Raw genomic sequence first — 23,437 nt, forward strand, 5'->3', positions numbered from 1 at the left:
TCTTGACGTTTGTTTGCAGCAACAGCAGTGAAACAGAAGAGTCACACGCTGACTTCGCCTACATTCAGATCCAATACCCAATTTCATGGGTGATGGTCTCAAATGGGGAACTGCGAGAATTTCAGGAAGAGGATGGAAGATAACAACCCATTTCCAAACAAGGAACAGAAACACACTTGCTACGACCCAGCTAAAAGCTTGCTACAATGGCAGCTGGGCATCCGAAGGATGCAAGCACTACTCTTTGTATGCAGATACACACTAGATTAAGAAATGGAACTCTTAGGATCATTTTAATTCAACTTCAGTTGCCCTATAGACTCCGGTTCCAGTGTTATGTGCCTCGTTCTTCCACTGGGGAGAATCTTACAGACTAGTTCCGGAGTACTGTGAAGAGAAAAGGAAATTACTCATTTTTGGCTGAGCTCTGAGCAAAGCACTATTTGAAGGTTTATGAATTATGGAACTATGAGGGCTGAAAAGGTAATTTTGACCAAAAGTTACATCTCTAGGTAAGGTCCTCAGCTGATCCCTGAGAAACTGGACAGAAAACCAAAGTGACACCCAAGACCTTTCCGTCTTCTCAGGAAGCATTTTGCTGTTTTCTGGCCAAGTTAATCAAAAACCACCTTTCTGCTTCCTAAATTAAAAATCTGAGTGAACCCTTTTGCTGCAACAGTCGATCATTATCCAAAGCAACTACTCTCATCAACATCAGACTGGATGTATTCAAGGCTAAATTAAACAGCACCGAGAAAACTCTTGGAAATTAGAAGAAACGAGCTCTTTTATTGTGGATTCAGCATCCCTTGGTAACAGGCTATTCTAGGGAATGCAACGTTCCCATTCCACCACTCAGCCTGTTCCACCTTCATTGGCTTCTCTTACTCGAGTACTTCCATACACGGTTTGTCTTTTGTATGGACTTGAAATATTTATACGGATTAAAAAGAAAACAAAACAGATCACAGGGATAAGAATTTGTTGCGAGATGCTGCTTTATGGCCTAAATAATTCAGGCCGACAGTAAGTATAGCAACAAATATTGAACACCTGGAAGTTAGAAATATTTTTCCTCTGTTTAGAAACTCCTGAAATCATGAATGCTATCGAAGCACTCAAAAGTATGTATCCAGAATACCTGAGTCATGTATTATTATGCTTATTTCCAGATGCTTATTTCCAGATGCTGGTCAACAGCTTAGCTACCAGATGAAATTTCTGGATGAGAACAGCCAATTTTTGGTTCAGATTCTTCTGCTTTCTAGCAGGGCTAAATGACAAAGAAACAGGCTCCCATCAATTACAGGCCATGCTCGGCAGCCAAATATACTTTAAAATACAGACAAGGCTTTTACTTAGTGCTGCCATATCTATTTTGAATCAAACCCTCGAGCTTACAGAAATGCTGCTCAGTAATGCTCACTGTTTAAACTGGCCGTTTTTTAGTGCAGCGGTGGATTTAGATTACAGGTATAGAATTGCCCCCACTCTCCCCAGTAATTCCCCCCTGGCTACCTGTGAAACACTCAAGCAAAGCAGCCCTGCTGAAACAAGTGCTGCTGCTCAGACATTCCCCCTCTGCAGCAGGACAGCAGCTGTGGTTCACGTTCCCCCTGTCACAAACAACTCACCGTTTGTTCTCCTTAAGCAGCCGTAACAGATATTTCACCTCCCTGCTCAGGGCAATGCTTACTGTTCAATACTTTGCCCAACTCTTGCTGCCACCCAGCCACGAGATTTTTCCAATCTTCCTTACATAAATTAAGAGAAAGGTGTCAAATATTGAACTGCACATTCTACACTCAGCTGTGCTACTTGCCTTTCCATTAGCCACCTTATTTTGCTGTTTAGTATATTATTCACTCCTGCTTCTCGCCCTCCTCCTCCTGCAGATCACCCACTGATGTTGATATAACCCACAAATACCATCAGTCACATCAGGTTGTGCTGCTGCCCTGAATGCTGCTGCAGAGAACTGGAGTGCAGCACTGAGCTGAGCAGGCGAGGCTCCAGGATGACATGGGGGCAGCTGCTCATATTGAGGAAGCCACGAGCCCCATCAGTGCCTTTCTTGCCACTTTATTAGGTTTTGCACAGGGATCTGAAGATACAGCAAGCAGCATCCCCACTCCTCTATGACAGAGGTTAATGCTTGTTGTTTTTTGGTTTTTGGTTTTTTTGCTACTTTAAGTATACAGAAAATATTCCCTAATTCAAATGACGTTCTGCACAGTCTGTAAAACCACACCCAAGTCAGAGCACCTACAAAAAGCTCTCTAAGAACAACGCACTTCACTTGCTACTGCTCATTTATTAGCAACAAAACAAGAGCTCGCAGTACAGCTGCGTACTTCCACTGAAACAAATCACCTGCAGCCCCAAGCACTGCTGCCACGACTTTCATTAGATTCATGTCGCAGCAATGTGTTCTCAAGGTGGAAACCAACCCGAAAAAAAAAAAAGTGAGGTAAGCAGAGATAACGGAAAAAGATAAGAGGCATTTTTCCCTTTGTAGCTTACACACTCCGACCAAACACGAACTATTGCACATGCACAGTTCCCTTCCTTAATGTCTGCTGTACCACAACAGTGAAGAGAACTGCATTTAAGAAAACGTAATTACCAGACCACAAAGAAGAAAAAAACTGACTAGAAGGCAAAGCTCCTCAACCTGGTGATGTCTGTGTTTGTTCTGGGAAACAAAGGTTTTCTGTTTGTCTGTGAGGTCGGAGCGGAGCCGAACGCAAAGTGAAAACTTCACTGCCAGAGCCAGCAATGCATCAGCACGTACAGCCCTGCACTCACACACAGCCATCTGATAACACCACGGTGACAAAAACACACAGAAATGGCTCCATTCTCAGCAGCCATTGGCTTCTTGTTTTATAGCAAACCAGCTGTTTCTGGACAGATCCCTCAATGTGAATGGTTAGTCCTTAAGTTACGCCACAAAGCAAAATTGGTCCTCGAGAAATGTGGCTGCTTTTAAAGCAGTTTCACAGAAAAGAGAAATTTGTAAGAGCAAACTTCTCAGAAAGTACTGAAATCGATTCTAAGCTTGTTGGTTTTTTTTCCCCTTCCTTCCTCTTTCTAGAGGACAGAGAGGAGGAGGACGTGTTCAATGTGCACCCAAATTCAACTGCCAAATTTGAAAAAGGTATTTCTGTTCCAATTCACCTGTTAACCACCTCTAGCCGAAGTACCAACAGCGGCACAAGCACAACACCAGTTTGAAAACTGCAGCTCTCAACATGATCTCTTACACACAGCACTGAGGCGCAGCAGAGAGCAGGCACAGCTCAGACACACACAAACCATGCTTCTGACCCGCCTGTCACTGCCACTAACAGAAAGGAGTCCCCTAATTCTGAAACGTGAAGCAGTGTCTTAAAATCTCAAAGAAGCCAGGCAGAGATGAGGCTGGACGTGGCTCTGGGCAGCCTGGTCTGCTGGTTGGTGACCCTGCACACAGTAGGGGGCTGAAACTTTGGAACTGGATGATCACTGTGGTCCTTCTCAACCCAGGCCATTCTGTGATTTTATGATCAGTGTTCAGTATTTCTTTCACAGCTGGGAATCATCCAACTCTCAATCATTCTACAAGAAAACTCTACTGCGTCTTACCAAAAAAACCAGAAATTCAAGCCATCTAGAACAAGTCCGACTCTCTGAAATGAATGACACTCCAAACATATTCACTAGCTAAAAATACAGCAGCTCTTCTCAAAATGCATGCCAGGCGTCTTCACAGCACCCTGCCCTCCAACCCAGTCCTTCCCCCTCCTCCCACATCCCTGTAAATGTGTAGGCAGCTCGGGGAGGGCTCGGTCTCACTGACTTCATTAGAATCCACAGATGTTCTGAAATCTGTTAAAAAAGGAAAATCAAGCGAGTATCTGAGTCTGTATTTTCTTTAATAACAGATGCTTCCACTGAAACCTAGATGAATTCCAAAGATGACTAAAGCCCCTGAAAATTAAGAGCATGAAGCCTGTCCCTTTACTGTATTTATACTAAAGGCTGAATCACCAAAATTAAAAGATTACTGAGATTATGGGAAGAAGCCATTACTTCTAGAAACTACCAACCACCAAACCAAGCCTGCCTCCGTCAAGGAACCTTCAGCTGGAAGCATCACTTTGTTCACTGCGTTACCATTTGGAGACATCCATTCCTGCATTACAAAACACAAAGCCTAACTCACCCATCACTAAATTAAAACATCTAATTCTCTTACAGAAGCGACCTGCGGGGAAAAAAAAAAGAGCCACAGACAAGCAGGCACAAAAGGTGGCAGTTATATTCACCAGTATGGAGTATTCATAAACTGCTGGGCAGGAGAAACAATCCCCATTTCCACCCATGCAAACGACAGGTGAAAGTACACTACTGTGCACTGAGCAGGGAGAGCTTAAAATTAATGCCCAGTTCCCACGAAGATTATCCATTTTCAAAAGAATAGTTTATTTTTATGTAAACAAGTGGCTAATGTAGAAATCTACATTGACCCCCATCACCATTACTCATTTCCACTGGAGGAAATGGTATTCTTACCCAAAAGGAAAAAAAAAGAACAAGACACTGAAGTTATTCTTTTCCTTTTCCCTGGGAACCAAAAAGGAAAGGCCAGATATTGCTCTAAGTACGTATTAAGTATTATTACAAAACAGACAAGCACTGGAGGAAAGTAAATGATTGGACAAGCAAGGAGTAACTTTACAGGGCTGCACAGCATCAGAATGCCGTATCAAAGGAGAAAGAAATGGATCCTTTCTGCAGAACAGGCAGTTCTTCTCACTGACACACTTCTCAGTTCCTACGTATGGTTCAAATCACACAAACTTCCACATTATTCAATACTCCCTTCAAAAGCACTTAGCTTTAAGAACCATTAATCTTAATAATTAGTGCTATTCCCGCATTATGGAGAAACAGAACAGCAAGATGCTTCAAAATAAGGCAGCTGGAAACGGGGAAATTGGGTGGGAGAGCAGGCCAGATACCTGTTGAACGTGCTGCAAATCTGATTAGGCTGTTTTAGCTTAAGAACAGACTCTTGTTTTTCAGTGGCTGTAGCAATGCACAGCTCTGCAGCTACACAGCACTAAGGAGCTGCCACGTGATTGTGAAGGTATCCAGGAAGCCCACCTCACTGCTCACCCATCTGCAGACATTAATACAGTGATCAGGCCCGTGCCTGCGTGGTTTAAACACATCATTAGACGAGATGCAAAAATTTTACAGATCAGAGATACGGCGAGCAGAGCCCTCCTTCACTCAGCTGGATCTCTATGCTTTATAAATGTCTTTTTGTGGTCAAGTTGAGGGTAAAAGCTCCACCATGTGGGAGAAGCTTAGCACTAGCCTAGGGTATTGGTGGGGGATCCCTGAAGCATCACCCCAGGGGTCCCACCAAGTCACCCCAAATATGGGGACGGCTCCCAGCTCAGAAGCCACAACCCCATGTGCTACGTGTTGGTTTAAAGCAGACACTGCAATACGTGCCACCTCCGATCCTTAATGCCCCTCTGAATGTGGCTCAGAATGCTTCCTATGCTTTTGTTTTGTGAAAGAGCAACTTTTTCCAGGAACATGAATAATACTTCATGCTGTACGACCGAGGACGACGAATGAAAACTCTGAATAATTGCAAAAAAAGGGAACTGTTCCATGTTACAGTGAGGAGACAGACTGCCAAAACAAACATATTATGACTGCAAAGGAAAGTAATGTGTCTGTAATTTTAAACTCTGTCCACTTTAGTAGTTCAACAAGTTTTTATCTCACTCAAACAAGCAAAGCAGTAACAAGCGGCGAGAAAACTGCACAAACTCATGTGTAATGGGAATGTGGTGGGGGAGCAATGGGCAAGGCAACCAAAACGACATCCATGAAATCTTATGACAAATCCCTCTACAGAGCCCAGTATAAACAAGCAGGACACTTTTTCACATTTAAAAATACACATTTTAACAGAAATACTACAGGTCTCTCACACTATGAAAGACGGAGGCATTGGAGCACGTCCAGAGAGAGGCAACAAGGCTGTGAAGGGTCTGGAGCAGAAATCTGATGGGGGGCAGCTGAGGGAACAGGATGGGTCAGCCTGGAGGAGGCTCAAGGGAGATCTCACTGCTCTCTCCAACTGCCTGAAACGTGGCTGGGGCAAGTGGGGGTCGACCTCTGCTCCCAGGTAGCAGCAAAAGGATGCGAGGTGATGGCCTTGTGTTGTGCCAGGGAAGGCTCAGGTTGGATATCAGAAAAAAATTCTCCAAAAGAGTGGTGATGCAGTGGCACAGCTGCCCTGGGAGGTGGGGAGGGGGGAGGGGGGTCACCATCCATGGAGGTGTTCCAGAACCGTGCACTGAGGGAGATGTCCATGGGCACGGTGGGGTGGGCTGGGGTTGGAGGTGGGGATCTGAGGTCTTTTCTATGATTCGTTCTTACAAGCAGCTCAGAGAATTCAACAAGCCAAAAAAAAGGGGAAGAAAATGTTGTCTGAATAACACGAAAAAATGCTGACAGTGTTTCAGGGTTGCATTTAAACCAGTAAGAACAGGGACGCATTAAAGCGTTCTTCAGCGTAAGAGCAAACAGTTGAAGAACTGCACGTTAAAAGAAAATAATTGGGGAAAATCTCTCCATTTCAGAATTGAAGCGTATTCACATGAGATTTTTAAACACAAGAGCCCTCATCAGCGCACAGGGACTTCAGAGCGCCGAACGATTTCGCAGGTGCTTTTGGCCGCCCCGTGGAACAGCCAGTCGGTTAAGCCCCAGTTGATTAAGCCCCAGTTGATTAAGCTCACGTGGGGAAAAAAGCAGAGGGAGACGCGGGGCCCTGCCCAGCTCTGGGGCGAACCCCGAGAGCAGCGTCCCGCTGCAGCGCTTGGCAGCAGGCTGCCGGCTGAGGCCTGCTGCACGCTGAGAGACACCGAGGTTACGGGGCAGATCCAGACAGGTTTGAAACGTTTGCAGAAGTGCACGCCGGTTTTCAACGCTGACATGACAATCTGGCTGCGTGCCTTCACAGCAGTGCTTGGGATCTGCACGGCACCCGGCGCTGAGGGGAGCAGCCTCTGCCCGCCATGGGCGCAGCACTGCGGCCCTCTGCACCTGCATGGACCCCTGCGTGGGGCCGGCAGCCGGCAGCAGCACCTACACACAAAGCTCAGCCCTAACAAGCCCTTCCTTTTAAAGCCCCGTTCTCAGAGCCTGCTCCAGGCTGGTTTTCAAGCGTTTTACATCCCGCTAGATGCTCAGCAGCCTGGGTGGGAAGGCGGTGGGGCTGAGGGATAAAATCAGCTTCTGTCGTTGTTGCTGAGAGCAGCCTCGTACCATGTAGGCAGTTGGCACCAGCCAACCATATCTCCGTTAATGTGAATTGATGCTAATGCTGTCACTCATCATTACCCAGCAGTCACTCCTAAACCAGCTCTCTGGGAACAATCCCAATTAAGCCCTATCCTTGCTATGAAAGGATAGAAGCTAGATTTTAGGAACTAGTCTTCCCTAAATAAGGCTGACTCAGAACTGAAGGCAGTGCTGCCTGGAGAGCTGTGGGTGCCCCTGGAGGTGGCCACGGCCATGGCTGGGGCCCTGGGCAGCCTGAGCTGGTGGGGGAACCAGACCACAGCAGAGGTTGGAGCTCCGTGATTTTTAAGGATTCTCTTCCAATAACCCCTTCCAATCTAAACCATTCTGTGATTCTTGAAGCATACAGGAAAGTCCTGCTCAAAGCACGTGCACCCACTTCTTTCCCAAGACAAGCCATCTTTTCAAACCCCGCTGCAACATTTAAATGGCTCTACACTAAGGCTAGTTCTGCCCTGCACAGTGCTCCCAACCAATCTGCTCCGAGCTGTCCCAGTCCTCAGTGCCAAAACATCCCAGGAGCAACACTGCTTTTGACATGGACTCCAAAGCCATTTAATGGAACTGCATCCAGGTCCAACCTAGGTGACTTTAATTTCCAAACAGAACTGAGCTTTTGACTTAAGGCTTTTATGACTCTTGGTCACCACAACTCCTGGGGTGCCTATAGACACAGCCAGCATCTCCCCTCCCATTAGAAGGGTGGACTTGCCCTACTCTATGGCAAAACACCAAACAGGCCAGGCCTCTCCTGCACAACAGAGATGACTCCTGCTGCTTGTTCCCAAAGGCTGGTGCTGATGGATGTCCGGCAGCATCATCGTAAGAGCCCTCTTAGGAAACTTCCCGTTGAGTAAAATCTCAGCTGCTTTGTATTACAAATAGGAATTGTATTACAAGTATGAAGCGTTAACTTAACATTAATGAAACTTATGGAGGGAGAAAAAGCCGTAGACTATTCACACGCACAAAAACTAGGAGAATATTTGAATAAAATGCTAATGCCCCCATGCAAACGGAAAAGAATGCATTCAGAGACACATAGATCTATTTTATGTCTCATCTCAGGAATCATCATTATGTCACTATCTACAGTGGAGCAGAAACGAATTGATTCCAGAGACACAACTCACTGGAGTCACCTGCAGCGCTTCCTATAGCAGTGAAATATTCATCACAGGTTTGACATCTAACTACTGACTTGCACCGATCGTGCTTAACTTGTCAGATGTCTGATGATCCCCGAACAAGGCAATATATCCATAATCAGTCATTTCAGTGGTCCATAAGTTTTGGATTCAAAATACCAAGCGCTGGGACATATTTCACTTATACACTCAATGGCTACAGAGCATAATCTTGTCATTGTTCAAACTGCTTAATCTGTCTCAGCGTTTAAAATTAAGTTGAAAAGAACCACTAGTGCTTTTAACTGTTCTTAAATTACATTAATTGCGCTGTTAAGCACTTTAACGACCTTACGAAGGAAGCTAAGTAAATCACCCCTCCAAAGAATGTCTGTACAACCATTTCCACAGGCAGGACAGAGCTGCTGATATCCCCAAAGTGCACAGCGAGGTCCTTTCAGACTTGATCAGACCAGCAGCAGATCAAAGCAGAGGCTACTTGTACCATTTGCCCAGGCAATGAACGATGTCAACATCAGCTACTGTAACATCACTGCATTGTACGCGCAAAGAAGTGTGCAGAGTACTGGAGTTGTGCTGTCATGATGCTATTTACACCCTGTCCTGTTAGCAAGGCAACTGATGTCATACGCCTGTGCACAAAAGAAACAAATTCACAACCTAGAAATTTCTGCTGGCAAGAGATCAGCAGGCTGTAATGAGCACTGAAAACAAACGATCCAGCCCTCAGCCAGACCTCACTGATGTCTGCTTGAACTATTACACGAGGCTAAAGCTGCACTGTTCTGACTACAAAGAAGTCATTACCAGCTTCAGCAATAATCTGAAGCAAAGCCAGGGACCACAATCTTTGGATTTTCAGACCTACGAGCTTATTTTATGGTATCTGCTTTCTTCATCCTATGTAACTGAAGCATATACACAGGTGTGTGGTCACACAGCTTGACAGAAATATCCCTGTGCATTTTAAATCAGCATACCTGCACCAACACGCAGAACATCTGAACCCATCCAAAACAGATGCCTTTTGCTGACAAGGCCTTGTGGCAGAAGTTAAACCCGATATGGCTCAGAATGTTTCAAGAATAGCCATTTTTATATCCAGAGATACTGAATATACTGAAAAGAAACAAAGGGATGAAATAAAGAAATTGGAAAGTTTCAAACCATCTGTATGTATCTGCACTGCCTATCAAACCATCTGTATTATATTCTTAGATCAGCAATAGCAAACCACTGGCACCAGTGCCAAGTTTGGCAGCACAGACGATTTGGACCGCCACCAACAAGAAGGAGCTACCATGCCTTTTAGAATGAATTTTGTAGCAAACACCAAAAGGGTTGATCAACACAGATTATCACAGCTACAACAAGCCAACTAGTTTAAAAAACAGCATTTGCCACCCCACAGGATTTGATTTTGTGCTTGTGTGATATCCGCCTAAAAAAAAACCACAATGAAACCCAATCATTCACCTTCTCCCCATCCCCGTCCTCTCCTTTCTGAGCTCCCTGCCAGCTGTGAGGTGCTGAGCTGCCCTCACCATTCCCTGCTCTCCCCCAGCTCCAGCCATTCCATCGCACCCTGCTTCGCCCGGGAAATTCCATCTCTCCTTTGAAGTCTAGCCTAAATTTCAAAGGTAAAAATGCCAAAATATCCTTGAGGATAAAGGTGCTGATGTAAAGAACATCGACTAACCCCAGCAATTTTATTTTCATATTTTAAAAGAGCCCCAAAATAACTATTCATCACCTTTTCCTCTCCTCAAGATTTTGAGAACAGCCCGCCTACCAAAAAGTCTCATTCTCTTCGTGCAAAGAATTTTGCATGGGTGGAACCCTTTAGCTAAAAGTGATGATAAATAACACCTCCTCACTCCTGAAATCTTTCGGAGCTGTTTATGGGAACTAATATTGATTTGATCTGCAGGGTTAAGTCCGAATTTCCCAGCTCTCTGATGTCCAGCTCATTTACACTGCCTGAAGACCTCAAGGTCTGGGTACCACAACTTGGCTCCCAGCAGCCCTGGTTCTCTGCTATCTTCTGTACCTTCGCTGCCATGCTAATGCGTAACTCCTTGATGTTTCCTGCGTGTTTAATCACCAAACATAAGTCTTGCCGTGACCAACGTACAAACAGCTCGTCCATCACATCCCACACACAGCTCTGCAGGACCCTCTGCTTCAGCAGGGAGTACAAGGGCATCCCTAAACTGAAGGTACAAACCTCTGCAGCCAGAAATCGTTCGGTATTCAGAGCACTGAGGTGTTAAACCAGCAATGTTAAGCAGCACTTTTCCACCCTTCTGTACAGCTTACGCATCAGCTGAAAGGACTAGAAGCTCAAGAACTCATCTGCACGTTCTTCTCCACTACAAACCTGCCATGCAAAGAACAGACCCCCACGTTCCTCTCCTCAGTGTAATGGGTACAACTTCAGCATCTGCTGAAAGCAGAGCACCTGCTGATTTGTCTCAAACAAAAGGTATCGAAGAACAGCAGCTCTTCCTTTCGCCAATAAAACATATTTGCACCTTAAGCTATGCATAATGTTTAAGTCTGTTAGGAATCCTATTAAGAGAAACTTATTTTATGAGTCTGCCAAAAAGGATGGTTACCAGAAGCATAATCACAGTAAGCAATAAAGGCTGACATGGAGTATATTTCTAAGCAATTACAGCAGGTGTTTTAAAGGCATAAAGCCGCATTGTTATAAATCCATTTAGAGGCACAGACATGGAAAAAGCAAAAGGCTACCAGAAGGCTGAAAGCCTCGCAGCAGCCCAGCACTGCTCCTCTTCCCTGCAGCACCAACCCACCTCCAACCTGAGCAAGTCAAAGCCATGCTGGATTAGGCATTCACAGAGCAGCGTTACAACTGAACCACGAGCCCTAATGCAGGATGCAGCACACGCTGAAAGCTCACAACGCTATTATCATCCAAAGATTGCTAGAGCTGTTTTAGAATACTACCAACCACCACTTCTTCTCAATGTAAGCAGGGTGATGTGCAGCATCCCAGATTGTGAATACGGTTGACAGAGGAAAGGTTGGGATGGGGGAGCTCCTAAGTGCCCAGTACAGTGCTGGGTACTTTGTACTGCACTTTGACAAGTCCTGCCCCGGACTTACAAGAACTTGCAAGTGAAATCTAGCTACAAAACGCTGGAGGAAACTCAGGGAAAGCTCCATTGCCAATGTAACACATAACTTTATAGAACAATTGCTGGTTATCAGAACGGCGCATGCCAACAGACAACACCGACTATAAATATGACTACCAGCTATTCCACACAACCCCGAAGTGCCCTGCCAAGCCCTCCTTCATGTTCTCTCTCTCTCACACAGACAAAGGCCTCAAAGCCATGGGACATCTGCCAGGGAAACAAATGAAGTTAAAAAACCAGCAGAACACGAACATGTACGAACCTAAACTTGCGTGTTCTTTCTTCCCAATTCCTCCCCCGACGCCTCCCCCTACAAAGAGCACGTCTCGCTTTGCTGTACTCTTTTCCTTCTCCCAACCAGTCTTAACTCTTGGACCAATGTTTTAAAGTTTCCCTACCTTTGAAAAAATAATGTTCTGCTCTTAAATGTTTTGCCAGATCTGGACCACACCCTGCCCTCTCCCAAAATCTCGGCTGCTTGTCTCCTATTGCACGTAATCAATTATAGCACTTTCAGGTTTGGATTTTGCATGGTGGGAGCTGATCCAGGACAGAGATTGTGCCTGTGTGAGCTTGTGTGTTTACACAAACACACATACATGCATGCATACACACACAGCTTTGTAAAATTGTTTTGTTTCCATATATCTTTAGGGGATTTTCCTCAAACTGAGCTTTTCCCTTGCATGCATACCCTGCCCGATATGAAAACGGAGCTGAAAAATTTCCACTTGCAGGTCATGCTAATTATCAAAAATACAAAGGGAAAAAAGAACCCAAAATCTTTGCCATTCTATCACTGCCAGAACTGAACACCAACCCCAAGCAATCACACCACAGAAACACACCAATCCACCCAGCAGATATCTCCGTTCTGCCCTGCGTTTCGCCCTCTCTGCTCCTTCCCGGATTCAGTGTCAGACACCAACTCTGATGTTTGACAAAAAAGGGATACGGCAGATTGCCCACCAGCCGCATCGTGTGCTGCCAAGTGAGAAATGCAAGCTTGGAAACAGGCTCGAGATTCCAGCCAGGACAGCAAGGCTCGGAGCATCGCAGAAGTGACAGAGCTGAGCGTGGTGGGCAGAGGCTGGAGGGGACACAGCGCAGCCACCCAGCACTGCCTCCCATACCAACACAACTCCATCATTCGGGGTTACTGAGGAATAACTGCTGTTTTCTTCTTTCCGATCTTCCCTTTTTAACTGAGCTCCGCTCCCTTAGCGACTGGAAACTTTTTTGTGAACGTTCTGCACCTGATTTTTTCTATTAGCCATGGCAAAGCAGCAGCCATCAGCTCACAGCGCAGCAGCGCTCACCCTGCGCTGAGTTCACCGCTTCGGACTCCTACAGCACCTGAAAGGAAAGTTTACCTCCCAGAAAAGAGACAAGAATCATCTTGTTAATTTGTTCGGTAGCTCATACAACAACAGTGCGAACACCACGCGCAGACAAACACTCAATTTGTCTTCAGACAGTTTTTGGAAGACAGACATTTTATCAGCCTATCTGTTAACACTTTCCTTCAGAAAATATGTTTCGCCTGCCAGCAAACAAACAACAAAATAACGTGTTGGATCTGTAAGAGGAGAGGGAAATAACCAGGAATCAGCTTCAAAGTGCTGAAAAAGCAGCAATACCCCAATGCATGAGACCACATGTGAGTGGTGACACATCCTCAGGTCCACAAGCATCACTGTGACCGACTGACCCACTGGTCTGAGCAGCAAGGAGAAGAAAATCCAGGGTGGGATGCTGTTATCTTTTGGCTATCTTTTCCTTTAGCTGTACACATCGAGAGCTTGGGAGGTTTTCAACTTCCAACTCAGAGCACAGAAGGAAATTTTAACTGGCAAACGCTGCTTGGGAGTAGTTCTGAGCAAGACTTCCAAGGTCCTGAAAGCATTTTTAGCAAGTTCCATAAACCGTAGTTCTAATTAAGGATTAAATCCAAAGACTAAACACCTCTTTATTTGAGGGCAGGGAGGTTTGAATCTTTTTGTATTAATGCTGAACTCTATCATCTGATAGTTTGATATGACCAACCTATAAAACCTGTCAGCTTCGCTCAGTTTACACAGGGCTCTAATTATATTTAACTAGAATGTGAATGATCTAATTACTTAACATCTTAGAGCACAAAGTACCGAGGACATCTGGTTGAGCAACTGGCAAAGGAGGCTGAGGACTGAAGGGAGCATTTTGTGCTGTGCTGGGAGCAGCTCACGCCAGCCCCAGGCCCCGTGCCATGTACCTGAGGGCTGCTCGGATGGCAGTGTGTGGCACACAGAAAGGTGCCACTGCAGCCCGTTTGCACAGACAAGTTCCCAGTTTGATTTCTTTCCCTCGGAAGCACTGCAGTCCATACCCACCAGATTAACGTCACGCAGTCAAAGAGGTAAAACTAAAAGTTCTGGATAAAAACCCAGTGTGGCTGCTGCTCCCCATCCTTACTTCTGCTTCACGAACAGATGGAACCCAGCAATAACCATCTGCGTAAAGCAGCAAGAACTCTAAAGCACAATAATTCCACAAAAATACACTAACGAGGTCACCCGAGCGCTCCCCTAATTGCGCACTGCCCGCGACCTCTGCCAAGGATTTCAGATGGAAAACAAAACCGAAACAACGCGTGAAAGACGTTGCAGCACCTCTGCTGGAAGCACAGTCCAACCCCACGGCCTGGGGAAGCCACACTTTGGGAAACAGAGCCCTTCCCTATGGCCAAACCCACTGCCCAACAACCACAGCGCGAAGCTCCCTGCGTGTGCCACACAGCGCCGGGTGGGAATCCTCCGAGATCAAAGGCACTCTATTAATAAACCCGTGTCTTTAAGTTCCTCGCAGCTGAAAAACCCAATTAAAACATTACGGTGACCTTTTAGCAAAGAACTCTCTGCTGTGGCACCGAGGATAGGGTATGAGGAGACGCCCTGAGAAAAGCTCCAGCAAAACGGGGATGGATGCGGTACGGCAGCGTTACACCTGTCTGACTTCAGTCACCGGGGTGGCAAAGGATGGCCTAATTCAATAGAAAGATCTGAGAGGCTTTTATTAGGTCTCCCAAGGAGTGTAACTGACAGTGAAACAAACAACGTGTCAGGCCTTAAGTCAGCATTTAGGAAGTAAATTTATAATGAAGAGCTGACAATCAAGGCGCTGCACAAAGGGGATGCTGCACTCGCAGAGCTCAGCGCAGCACCACCGCCTCCGACCGCCGAAATTAACTTCACAATTTGTCGGAAAAATGATTATAGCAAATAAATAGGGCGTAAAACCTGTGATGTATGACTTCATTTTGCCATGACATACCTTGAAGCAAATAAGATAAAGAGCAACGCATGGCCTAAAACAACAGAAGTAGGCGCATCCTTTTCAAACCCAGGCGCACCTGCTGCCTTCCACGCACCTGAGCTAAACCCAGCTTTGGATGGGAAAACCCAGCTGTGGGTGGGCATCACATGCAGACATCACTCCCACCACACTGCAGCATCTCCCCAAGCCGGGGAGCAATGCCTCCCAGTGGCTCAGAGCATGGAGGCACTTCAGAGCCCCCGCAGCCACAAAGCACAGCAGGGAGGCCCTGCTGACCGCTTCCCAGGACTGCAAAAACAACCTGAACTACTAAGTTCTTCTAATCCTATTTAAAGTAGGTTTTCACCGTTCCAATTTTAGACTTCAAGTCCTATTTACAGGACAGAAAATCCCAGATAGTGACATTAATCAAGTTTTCCTTTGCCTCGTGTAAGACGTGGCACATTAGAGGACAAACTGTGCTCGGGATGTGCCAGGATATCTCAGATGCGAATGGATTTTAATTTATTGCCCTAAACAAGCTGATCACAGCACTGTCTGTGCAGTTTTAATCACTTCTGCTGTATTTACCGTAACAACCCAAGGACAAAAAAGTTCTTGTTTCCTCATCCCCCCTGGTCCTGTGCTGCATGGAAACAGGGGGAAGGGAAGGGAAGGGAAGGGAAGGGAAGGGAAGGGAAGGGAAGGGAAGGGAAGGGAAGGGAAGGGAAGGGAAGGGAAGGGAAGGGAAGGGAAGGGAAGGGAAGGGAAGGGAAGGGAAGGGAAGGGAAGGGAAGGGAAGGGAAGGGAAGGGAAGGGAAGGGAAGGGAAGGGAAGGGAAGGGAAGGGAAGGGAAGGGAAGGGAAGGGAAGGGAAGGGAAGGGAAGGGAAGGGAAGGGAAGGGAAGGGAAGGGAAGGGAAGGGAAGGGAAGGGAAGGGAAGGGAAGGGAAGGGATTTCTGTCCTCAGAACGTTTCATTTTTTTAAAACACAAACGCTTCTTGTGCTCACATAAAAGATATGAAGGTTACAGTTCTGTAAGTAACTCTGCACAGAGGTCTCCCCACAAATCAATTGCCAGACTCCTGGCTCCTGCCTTCTAAATGTTTAATATTATCCCATCTCCACAATTAGTATTAGCAAAGCAGCGATGCTCATACCAGACATACCGAGCCCAAATTATTCCGGCACTATCAATATTAACACGTGCACACAAAAGTTGCAACATAAAAATAGATGCACACTTTGCTGACCAAATTAACGCGATCGTATTTCAGATCACAGACAAAGGGTACATTTTATTTATGTCTCAAAACGAAGCAAACATCTTTAAGTGATAACGTGACATAAATTTACTTTGACGCGCATCCGCAATAAAACGTGTAAATATCCAATAAAAATAAAACGGAAAATAATTGCAGACAAAAGGCCAAGTATAAATTTTATTGAGCGATTCTGACGACATTTATAGTTGACATCCACAGAACAACAAGAAACAGAATGAGGCTGACTGGAAATGGGAGGTGGGGGAAAAGGTGCTGGGCATGGCAGGAGGGGCGAGGATGGGATGGGATGGGATGGGATGGGATGGGATGGGATGGGATGGGATGCATACCTCCACTGACAAAGCAGCCCCTTCCCCACTGACCTTGGAGATTCCAAGTACATGTGCTACAAATTAAGCACAGGTGATGATGCTGCCTGGGCCAATGGCCCCGTACTGCGCTGAGCAGGGATGGAGCCCATTCACTTTGCAAAGTTCTCCAAGCTGTGCACAGGGACCGGTGCTCCCCACACTGCCCCAGGGCTCTCCAGGCAGCGAACGCTTGGGAAGTGAGCAGCAGGCGATAGCTCTGATGGCACAGGAGACGTCTAAATCACAAGCACTGGTCCTGCTGACAGCCTCAGCATGAGGCCATCAATACCTGGGCTGCAAAACCTGACCTGGGATACAGGTCCTAGAAGGAGAAGCTGGGGGGTAGCACATCTTGTGCAGCTGTGTGAGCACAGAATGCCCGTCCCACACAGCCCTGCTCACTGACCTGCCCCATGGCCAACCACGCTCTGACACGGGCAGCTTTAATGATGCACTCACAAACCAATGGGTATAGAGTTCAACACTTACACCTCCAGCTGCCTACAGTGTGGATTTTAAGCAGCCTTTAATGTACAGAGAAATCTGAAGGGAAACCTGATGAGTTGTGTATCTCCATTTGGTCCCAATCACAAACAACGCTCGTTGAGGACACCAGTCAGTTCTCTGTTCACATTTACTTGTAGATGCTGCTTCCAACAACAAACCTGAGAAATATTTGCAGTGTAGCAAGAAGCAGCTCTTACTCATCCAGAAGAGAGGACCAAGCAGAAGAACGGGGCACTGCCAAAGCACTGGCTCACAGCCCTCCATCTCAGCGCACTCCACGGCAGCAGCACTGCACCCAGAGCAGCGCACAGCCCAGCAAGGGACACTGCTGCTGGTTACAGTGAACAAATGCATCCCAGTGTAAGTGCACCACCCTATGAAGAGTGCTTTTCCTAAAGTAGAGGATGGACCACACATCACAAGCACCACAGGAGGTACGGGAGCACAGCAGCAGGACAAAACCCATCCAGCTTCTGCACCCCATTACCTGCAGCGCTACACCTCAGCCTGACAGCTCCATTTCTGTGGGAATAAGCCATGAAATTGTCATGCAAAGCATATGATCTTCTTGAATGTATACCTATCTGCCAAAATGGGTTCCCCTCTCCTCTCCAGTGCACTATAACCAAAGTTTTACCCCAAGTGCTCCTGAACTCCTTCCCCTTTTCCCTCTGTCCCTTCAGCTCCAAGCAGCATCCCTTCCCCATGCTCCACTTGCTTCTATTTCTGCATCCTTACAGCTTGTCCTCAAGAGCCCCAGACTGAAGCCACCACTTCCCAGCATGGGAAGACTCCCACAACACCGGCACCAGCAAGGACCCACATTACACAGAAAGAAACACTGGAAGAACCCCGGGGGACCCGCAGCACAGAGCCAGTGCTGTTAGCAAGAACCAGACACCCGGGTCTCAGCTCCATGCTGGCGTGGCTCTGGGCTCAGCTGACCATCAGCTGAATGGAAGATCTCCACTGCAACACCACTGCCACCGTTTAGCAACACTTAGCCCAAATCCTCCCGCTGCACACAGAAGCCCTGTGCCAGCACTTCCAGACACCATAACTCCAAGTGTGCTGGTGGGCACACACTCACACACACCGAGGACAGGAGCAGGATCTGAACAGTGCTGATGTTCAGCTACAAGAGCCCCAGAGAGCTCCAACCTCACGGGCCCTAAATGCTCACAGCCAGGGGCACGGAGACACGGGAATGCAAAGCATCCAAGTCAGGCACCTTACAGACCTCTGCACATCCGCTCTGTGCTCCCAGGTGGGGTCAGCCCTCACCTCTGCCCTCCCAGAGCAGAACCCTGCAGAGCCACAAACCCACCTCTGGGGTTGGCTGAGCACCCCGAGCCCCAGCTGCAGGCACAGCACAACATCACTGCAGGGCAGGGCAGCGTGCGAGCCGCCAGCCCAGCCAGCAGCGTCAGACAGCGTCCGTCTGTCTGCACAGTGGGGGCTGCTGCAGCATGGAGCCACGGGGCGCTGCCGGCTCCCAGAGATGTGGTAATTCACACAGATACACAGCTCTGAGCACAGAGGGACCAAGGAGCTGCCCGAGCTGCTGCAGTTACAGACAACAGTGGATCCAGCATGAACCCTTGGCTGCCTGCTGCTTCCTGGGAATGCAGCGCTGTTTGACACCAGGAAAGCCTGCTGCACATCCCACAGCCTGCACCCAACATCTGCAACGCTTCGTGCTGATCTCTGGTAAGAACTTTGAACTGCACGTGTTTTCAGTCACCTGTTCAGACATTCCTAGGTTCTTCACAACCCGAGCGTCGCAGCTTGCTGTGTTTTAACCTGATAATTAACAGGAAAAGCAGAAGTGACAGATGTATTTGCCTTGTCAGGGCAGGGAAGACACAAGCTGAGAACATCTTCCATGAAACGAGGAAGCCTTACCTCCAGCAGTGTAAAGACACCTCATCAGCACGAGGTCTTATTTCCTCCCACCTTTCCCAGGAAATTCACCACGCACATCAGAGCCCAAACCCCTTCCCATTACGGGCACAATGCCTTCTGCAGCCATTCCTGCTGCCTCCCTGCCAGCTCCGCGCCCCGTGCCATGTAGGAGCACCACGCTGCATTGAAATCCCAGCACACATCAACACCTCAGTGCTCTGCACACGGGAAACCATCCGGCACAGGGAGAAATGAGGAGCAGAACGCAGAGCACATGGAACAGAAGCCGGGCTGTAGGCTGGGGGCATGGGAACACAGCACACACTGCGCCCGGAGGCCCCACGCCAAGGAGCTGCTGCCTGCACCCGGAGCACCAGCACACACATACAGACCTCCTGAGCCTTCATTTCCAGCTCGGGATGATCAAATTGAAACTTGGGATCACGCACCTTCCTCCATCCATCTTTTGCATTACAAATCAGCTTGCAAATAACAAATTATTGTTCAGTGGCATTTTGGACGCTTTGCCCATCACGTTTTTGCTGCTGTTACATGCAGACGCAATCTGTTCCCAAAACTCCCCAGCCCTTGCCATACTCCACACCAACAGCACCGCGTTTCTCCGCTCAGAATCCAGCTGGCCACAAGCACGGTGTGAGAGCACCCAGCCCGAAACACAGCTGCTGTTAGAACAGAAACTAAAAGTTCTATAGAGAGCCGTACGGGCAAATGAAATTAACGCAGAGCCGCTAATTCCACTTGTGATGAAGCACGTTAACTCCTTCACTTAAAGCAAATCAGCCCCTGCTCTGCTGCGATCGGATCCAGGAATGGATGCCAAGAGCTCCACCTGTTTCTAATTAAATAATTGAATAGCTTCAGTATTTAAGCGCTACTCACTGCTACTTCTTTTTTCCAGACTTGGTGCAAATTTTGTAACGTTACAGAAAGATCAATGGTTTACTTACAACAATTAGTCACAGCGGAGTGGGAACTGATACCCCACCCTGACATTGATTAGACATGATGCAATAAGAAGGATGAGATTTGCAAAAACGAATACAGAAAAGCACAACAAGCGAGAGCCGGGTTGAGATTCCAGCCCTGCAGTTCAGTCACAGCCAGCCATGCTGCCCTGCTCTCCAGCAGCCACTTACTGCACTCCTACCCAAAAAGCGGCCATGAGACTTTGGGACTCGTGTTTATTTTCTGAGCACCTCAACACCGCGTTCCTTCGGTTTCCATCAAGCAGTTCCAACCCTACAGCCATCGCATGGACTCAGCTCAGGGCTGAAGGTCAGGCTGAGCCACACTAGCCGTGGAGATGCAGCTGGAACTGCTGCATTCCTCCAACATACAGACAGACAGACTGACAGACAGTCAGTGGTGTGGGACCCACGCTGCCCCATCGCCCTGGCAGCACAGCGCCGGTTTCCCTGCTGACCAGCAGAGGGGTGTTTGTGGGAAGGTGTTGTAAGCAGCACCAGACCCACAGCCACGGAGCTGCAGGAGCCATGGCGGTGCCTCCCAGCAGCAGATGCAGGAGCTGAGGACGGCAGCGCTGCTCCGGGGATGGGATTCACATCTCCCACCACCATCACCCTGAGCGAGGGCTCCTTCTCTCCACGCACACCTTACCCGACGTGGGTCCTTCTTTCACCACGTGGCAAACTCACGCTGAAGTGATGTCATGCTAATTTCATTGCCTCTTTAGGAAATAAATCTGACCCCTACAAGCCCTACCCAGGGCTACACACGCTTTAGGGATGTTCTGAAAGGAAGAGCCGCATCTGACACTTATAGGAAGCTGCCACTCTGCACCCCTCTCATCCCACAGCCTGATCCTTAACCCAACTTCTGCACTGTGCGACCCTGCCCGGAGCAGGGCAGAGATCACAGGGAAAGCAGCTCCAGCTTTCTGTCGCCGCCCTTGAAATGCATAACTGTAAATGAACGGGGGGCACACACAGCCCTGTGAGACCGAACCTCACACTGCACGACAGCATTCCTAGCGCATGGCTTCACCTGCAAGCGGGAGGAAACACCGCGTTGCCTCCGTGAGCGGACGGGCGGATAATTAAAGAAAAATAAAGGCTAATTTGCGACAAATTAACTGCTCTGCGTGGGGATGACAGGCGCTCTGTGCTCACTGCGGGGCTCCGTGCGCTGCTGGCCGCGCAGGGCCGCAACGCGGGCAGCCGAGAGCCCAACGCTGGCGTCACCCGGCGTCACAGCGCGACGCTCCACAACAGGTCTTACAGCGCGCACAGAAATTAAACCCCGATAAAAGCCAGCTTTTTTTTTTTTTCTTCCTTTACTCAAAACAGAACAGAACGGTCCATCACCGCGGGGTTCGGTCACACACCGCCCGGCAAAGCCCCAGCCCCGACCGCCCGTGTAACGCTGCCCTTCGGGTCCCGCGCGGCGTTTCCGTCCCCGCGCCAAGCCGGCACAACTCCGCCGCGCGGACCGGCAGCCCCAGCTGAAACGCATCCCGACGCAACCCCTTCTCTTTCATCCCGCTCCACATCCGCCTCTCGCTCTCCCCGCTCCGCTCGGTACCGCCGAGCGCCCTTCCGAGCGGGGAAAGTTCGGCCAAGTCCGCCTCTCCGCGCAGCCTCCGCAGAAACAATACGGCGGCGGAACGGGACGGCGCTCCCTCCCGCCGCACCTGAGGGCCCCGGTGCCGCCGTCCCCCGATTCCCGCGGGGCCGCGGCCGCCGCTCGGTCCCCGCCGCGCTCCGCGCTTCCGCCGGAGCGCCCCGCGCCGCCCCCAGTGCCGCCCCCCTCCCGGCGCCGCTCGGCGGTTCCCCCCCCGCCCGGTGCCGGCACCCCGGGGCCGCCCGCGGCGCCGCGGACGCGTCCGGCGTTAGAGCGCCCCCCCGGCCCCCGCCGCCCCGCGCCCCCGCGCACACAAAGTCCCGGCACTCGGGAAACTTTCCCCGGCCACCGCAGGAGGGACGGAGGAAGAGGAGGAGGAGGAGGAGGACGACGGGGTGGGGGGGGAAGCGGAACGCTCGGAGCGGTGGCAGCGCGCGGCCCCGCGCGGTTCGGCCGCGGGGAGCGGCGGAGCGCAGCCCCGGGACGGAGCGGGGCGAAGCGGCGGCGGCCCCGGCACGGCACAGCCGGCTCCGGCGCCATCTTGGGCCGATCGATGAATTGAACAAAGGGGATCGATGTCCGATGGGGGCGCCGATCGGTGCGGGGGGGGCGGAGGGAGCGGCGCGGCGCGGCCGGGCGGAGCGGGGGTTCCCTGCAGGCGGCGGGGCCGGCAGCGGGAGGAGGAGGGGGGGAGGCCGGGCCCGAGGGAAGGCGGAGAAGGGGAGGGGGGGGGGGGGTCCGGCGGCGCGGCCCGGCCGGTGCGGCGAGCGGGGGAGCCTGACCTGCAGCTGCTGTAAATCAAAGCGCTTCCAATATTGAAACATCGATCCCACATTGGCCGCCATCTTGAGACATATTGAGACAGAGTGAGCGGCTGATAGAGAGAGAGAGAGGGGCTGGAGTTCGGAGCCGGGAGGGAGGGGGAGGGAGGGAGAGAGGGAGGGGGGAGGAGGGGCGGGGGGGCGAGGGGAGGGCGGCGGCGGGGAGCGCCCAAATCCCGGCCTGGAGCCCGCGCCGCCCGGAACGCGGAGTCAGCGCGGGGCGGGGGGGTGAGGGGGGGGGCGGCGCTCCGGAGCGCTCCCGGTGTGTGTCCCCCCCCCGCAGCGCCCGCGGGGGCCGAACCCGGGCTGTGGGGACAAGGGGGGGAGCACGGCGCAGAGCGGCCCGTGCTGCCGCCCCACAGCGCGGTGTGCAGTGTGAGAGGGGAGAATCGAAGGGAAACGGCGATGGGAAAGTGCCTGGGGTGTCTGGTTCGTGGCGTCCTGGGGGAGTTGGGGGGGGGGACAAGGATCTGTGCTGGAAGGGGAGTCGGGGAAATGTGGGCTCTCGGGGGTCGCTGCCGCAGAGCGCTGCTCGGGGAGGGCCGGGAAATGCGGCATATCCATAGAAAAGGGGATTTAAAAAGGTGAGAGAAGTTATTTGGTGCTGAAAGATAACGTGTCCTACAAATACAAACATTTTCTTTGCTCCTTTCCTGAAAAGCACGGAGCGCTTTGCCAGGCACATCTGTTCCCCAAATCAAACTGCGTGCACAGCCTGCAAATACAGCAGCCCCCAGAACCCCATTTCCTGGCAAGGAACCAGCAGAGCTGTACCTGTCCCCCCAGGACAGCCCTTCACGGTGCTACAGTCCCCTATAGTGTGCTGCCATCCCCTATAGGGGCTCCCGTCCTCTGCCCGGTGCTCCCATCCCCTACTCTGTGCTCCTATCCCTTGCCCTATACTCTCCGTCACCTACATTGTGCTTCCCACCCCCTGCCCCAGGTCAGCCCCACTCTGTGCTCCCAACACTGTTGTGCACTT

General features: G+C 49.8%; 1 protein-coding gene across 6 annotated transcripts in view; it reads right to left on the reverse strand.

Annotated features, from left to right (window-relative positions):
- CUX1 (cut like homeobox 1) overlaps positions 1–22,564 on the reverse strand; it is a 226,429-nt gene extending 203,865 nt beyond the window's left edge. For all 6 annotated transcript variants that reach the window (XM_052688845.1, XM_052688843.1, XM_052688844.1 and 3 more), the window contains exon 1: positions 22,417–22,564. In XM_052688845.1, the coding sequence (XP_052544805.1) occupies positions 22,417–22,479 (63 nt within the window). In that variant the 5' untranslated portion in view covers positions 22,480–22,564. The remainder of the gene's footprint in view (positions 1–22,416) is intronic.
- Between the last annotated feature and the right edge of the window lie 873 nt (positions 22,565–23,437).

This window comes from Tympanuchus pallidicinctus, unplaced genomic scaffold (genome assembly GCF_026119805.1).
Source record: "Tympanuchus pallidicinctus isolate F22 unplaced genomic scaffold, pur_lepc_1.0 scaffold24, whole genome shotgun sequence".
Classification (NCBI taxonomy): Eukaryota; Metazoa; Chordata; class Aves; order Galliformes; family Phasianidae; genus Tympanuchus; species Tympanuchus pallidicinctus.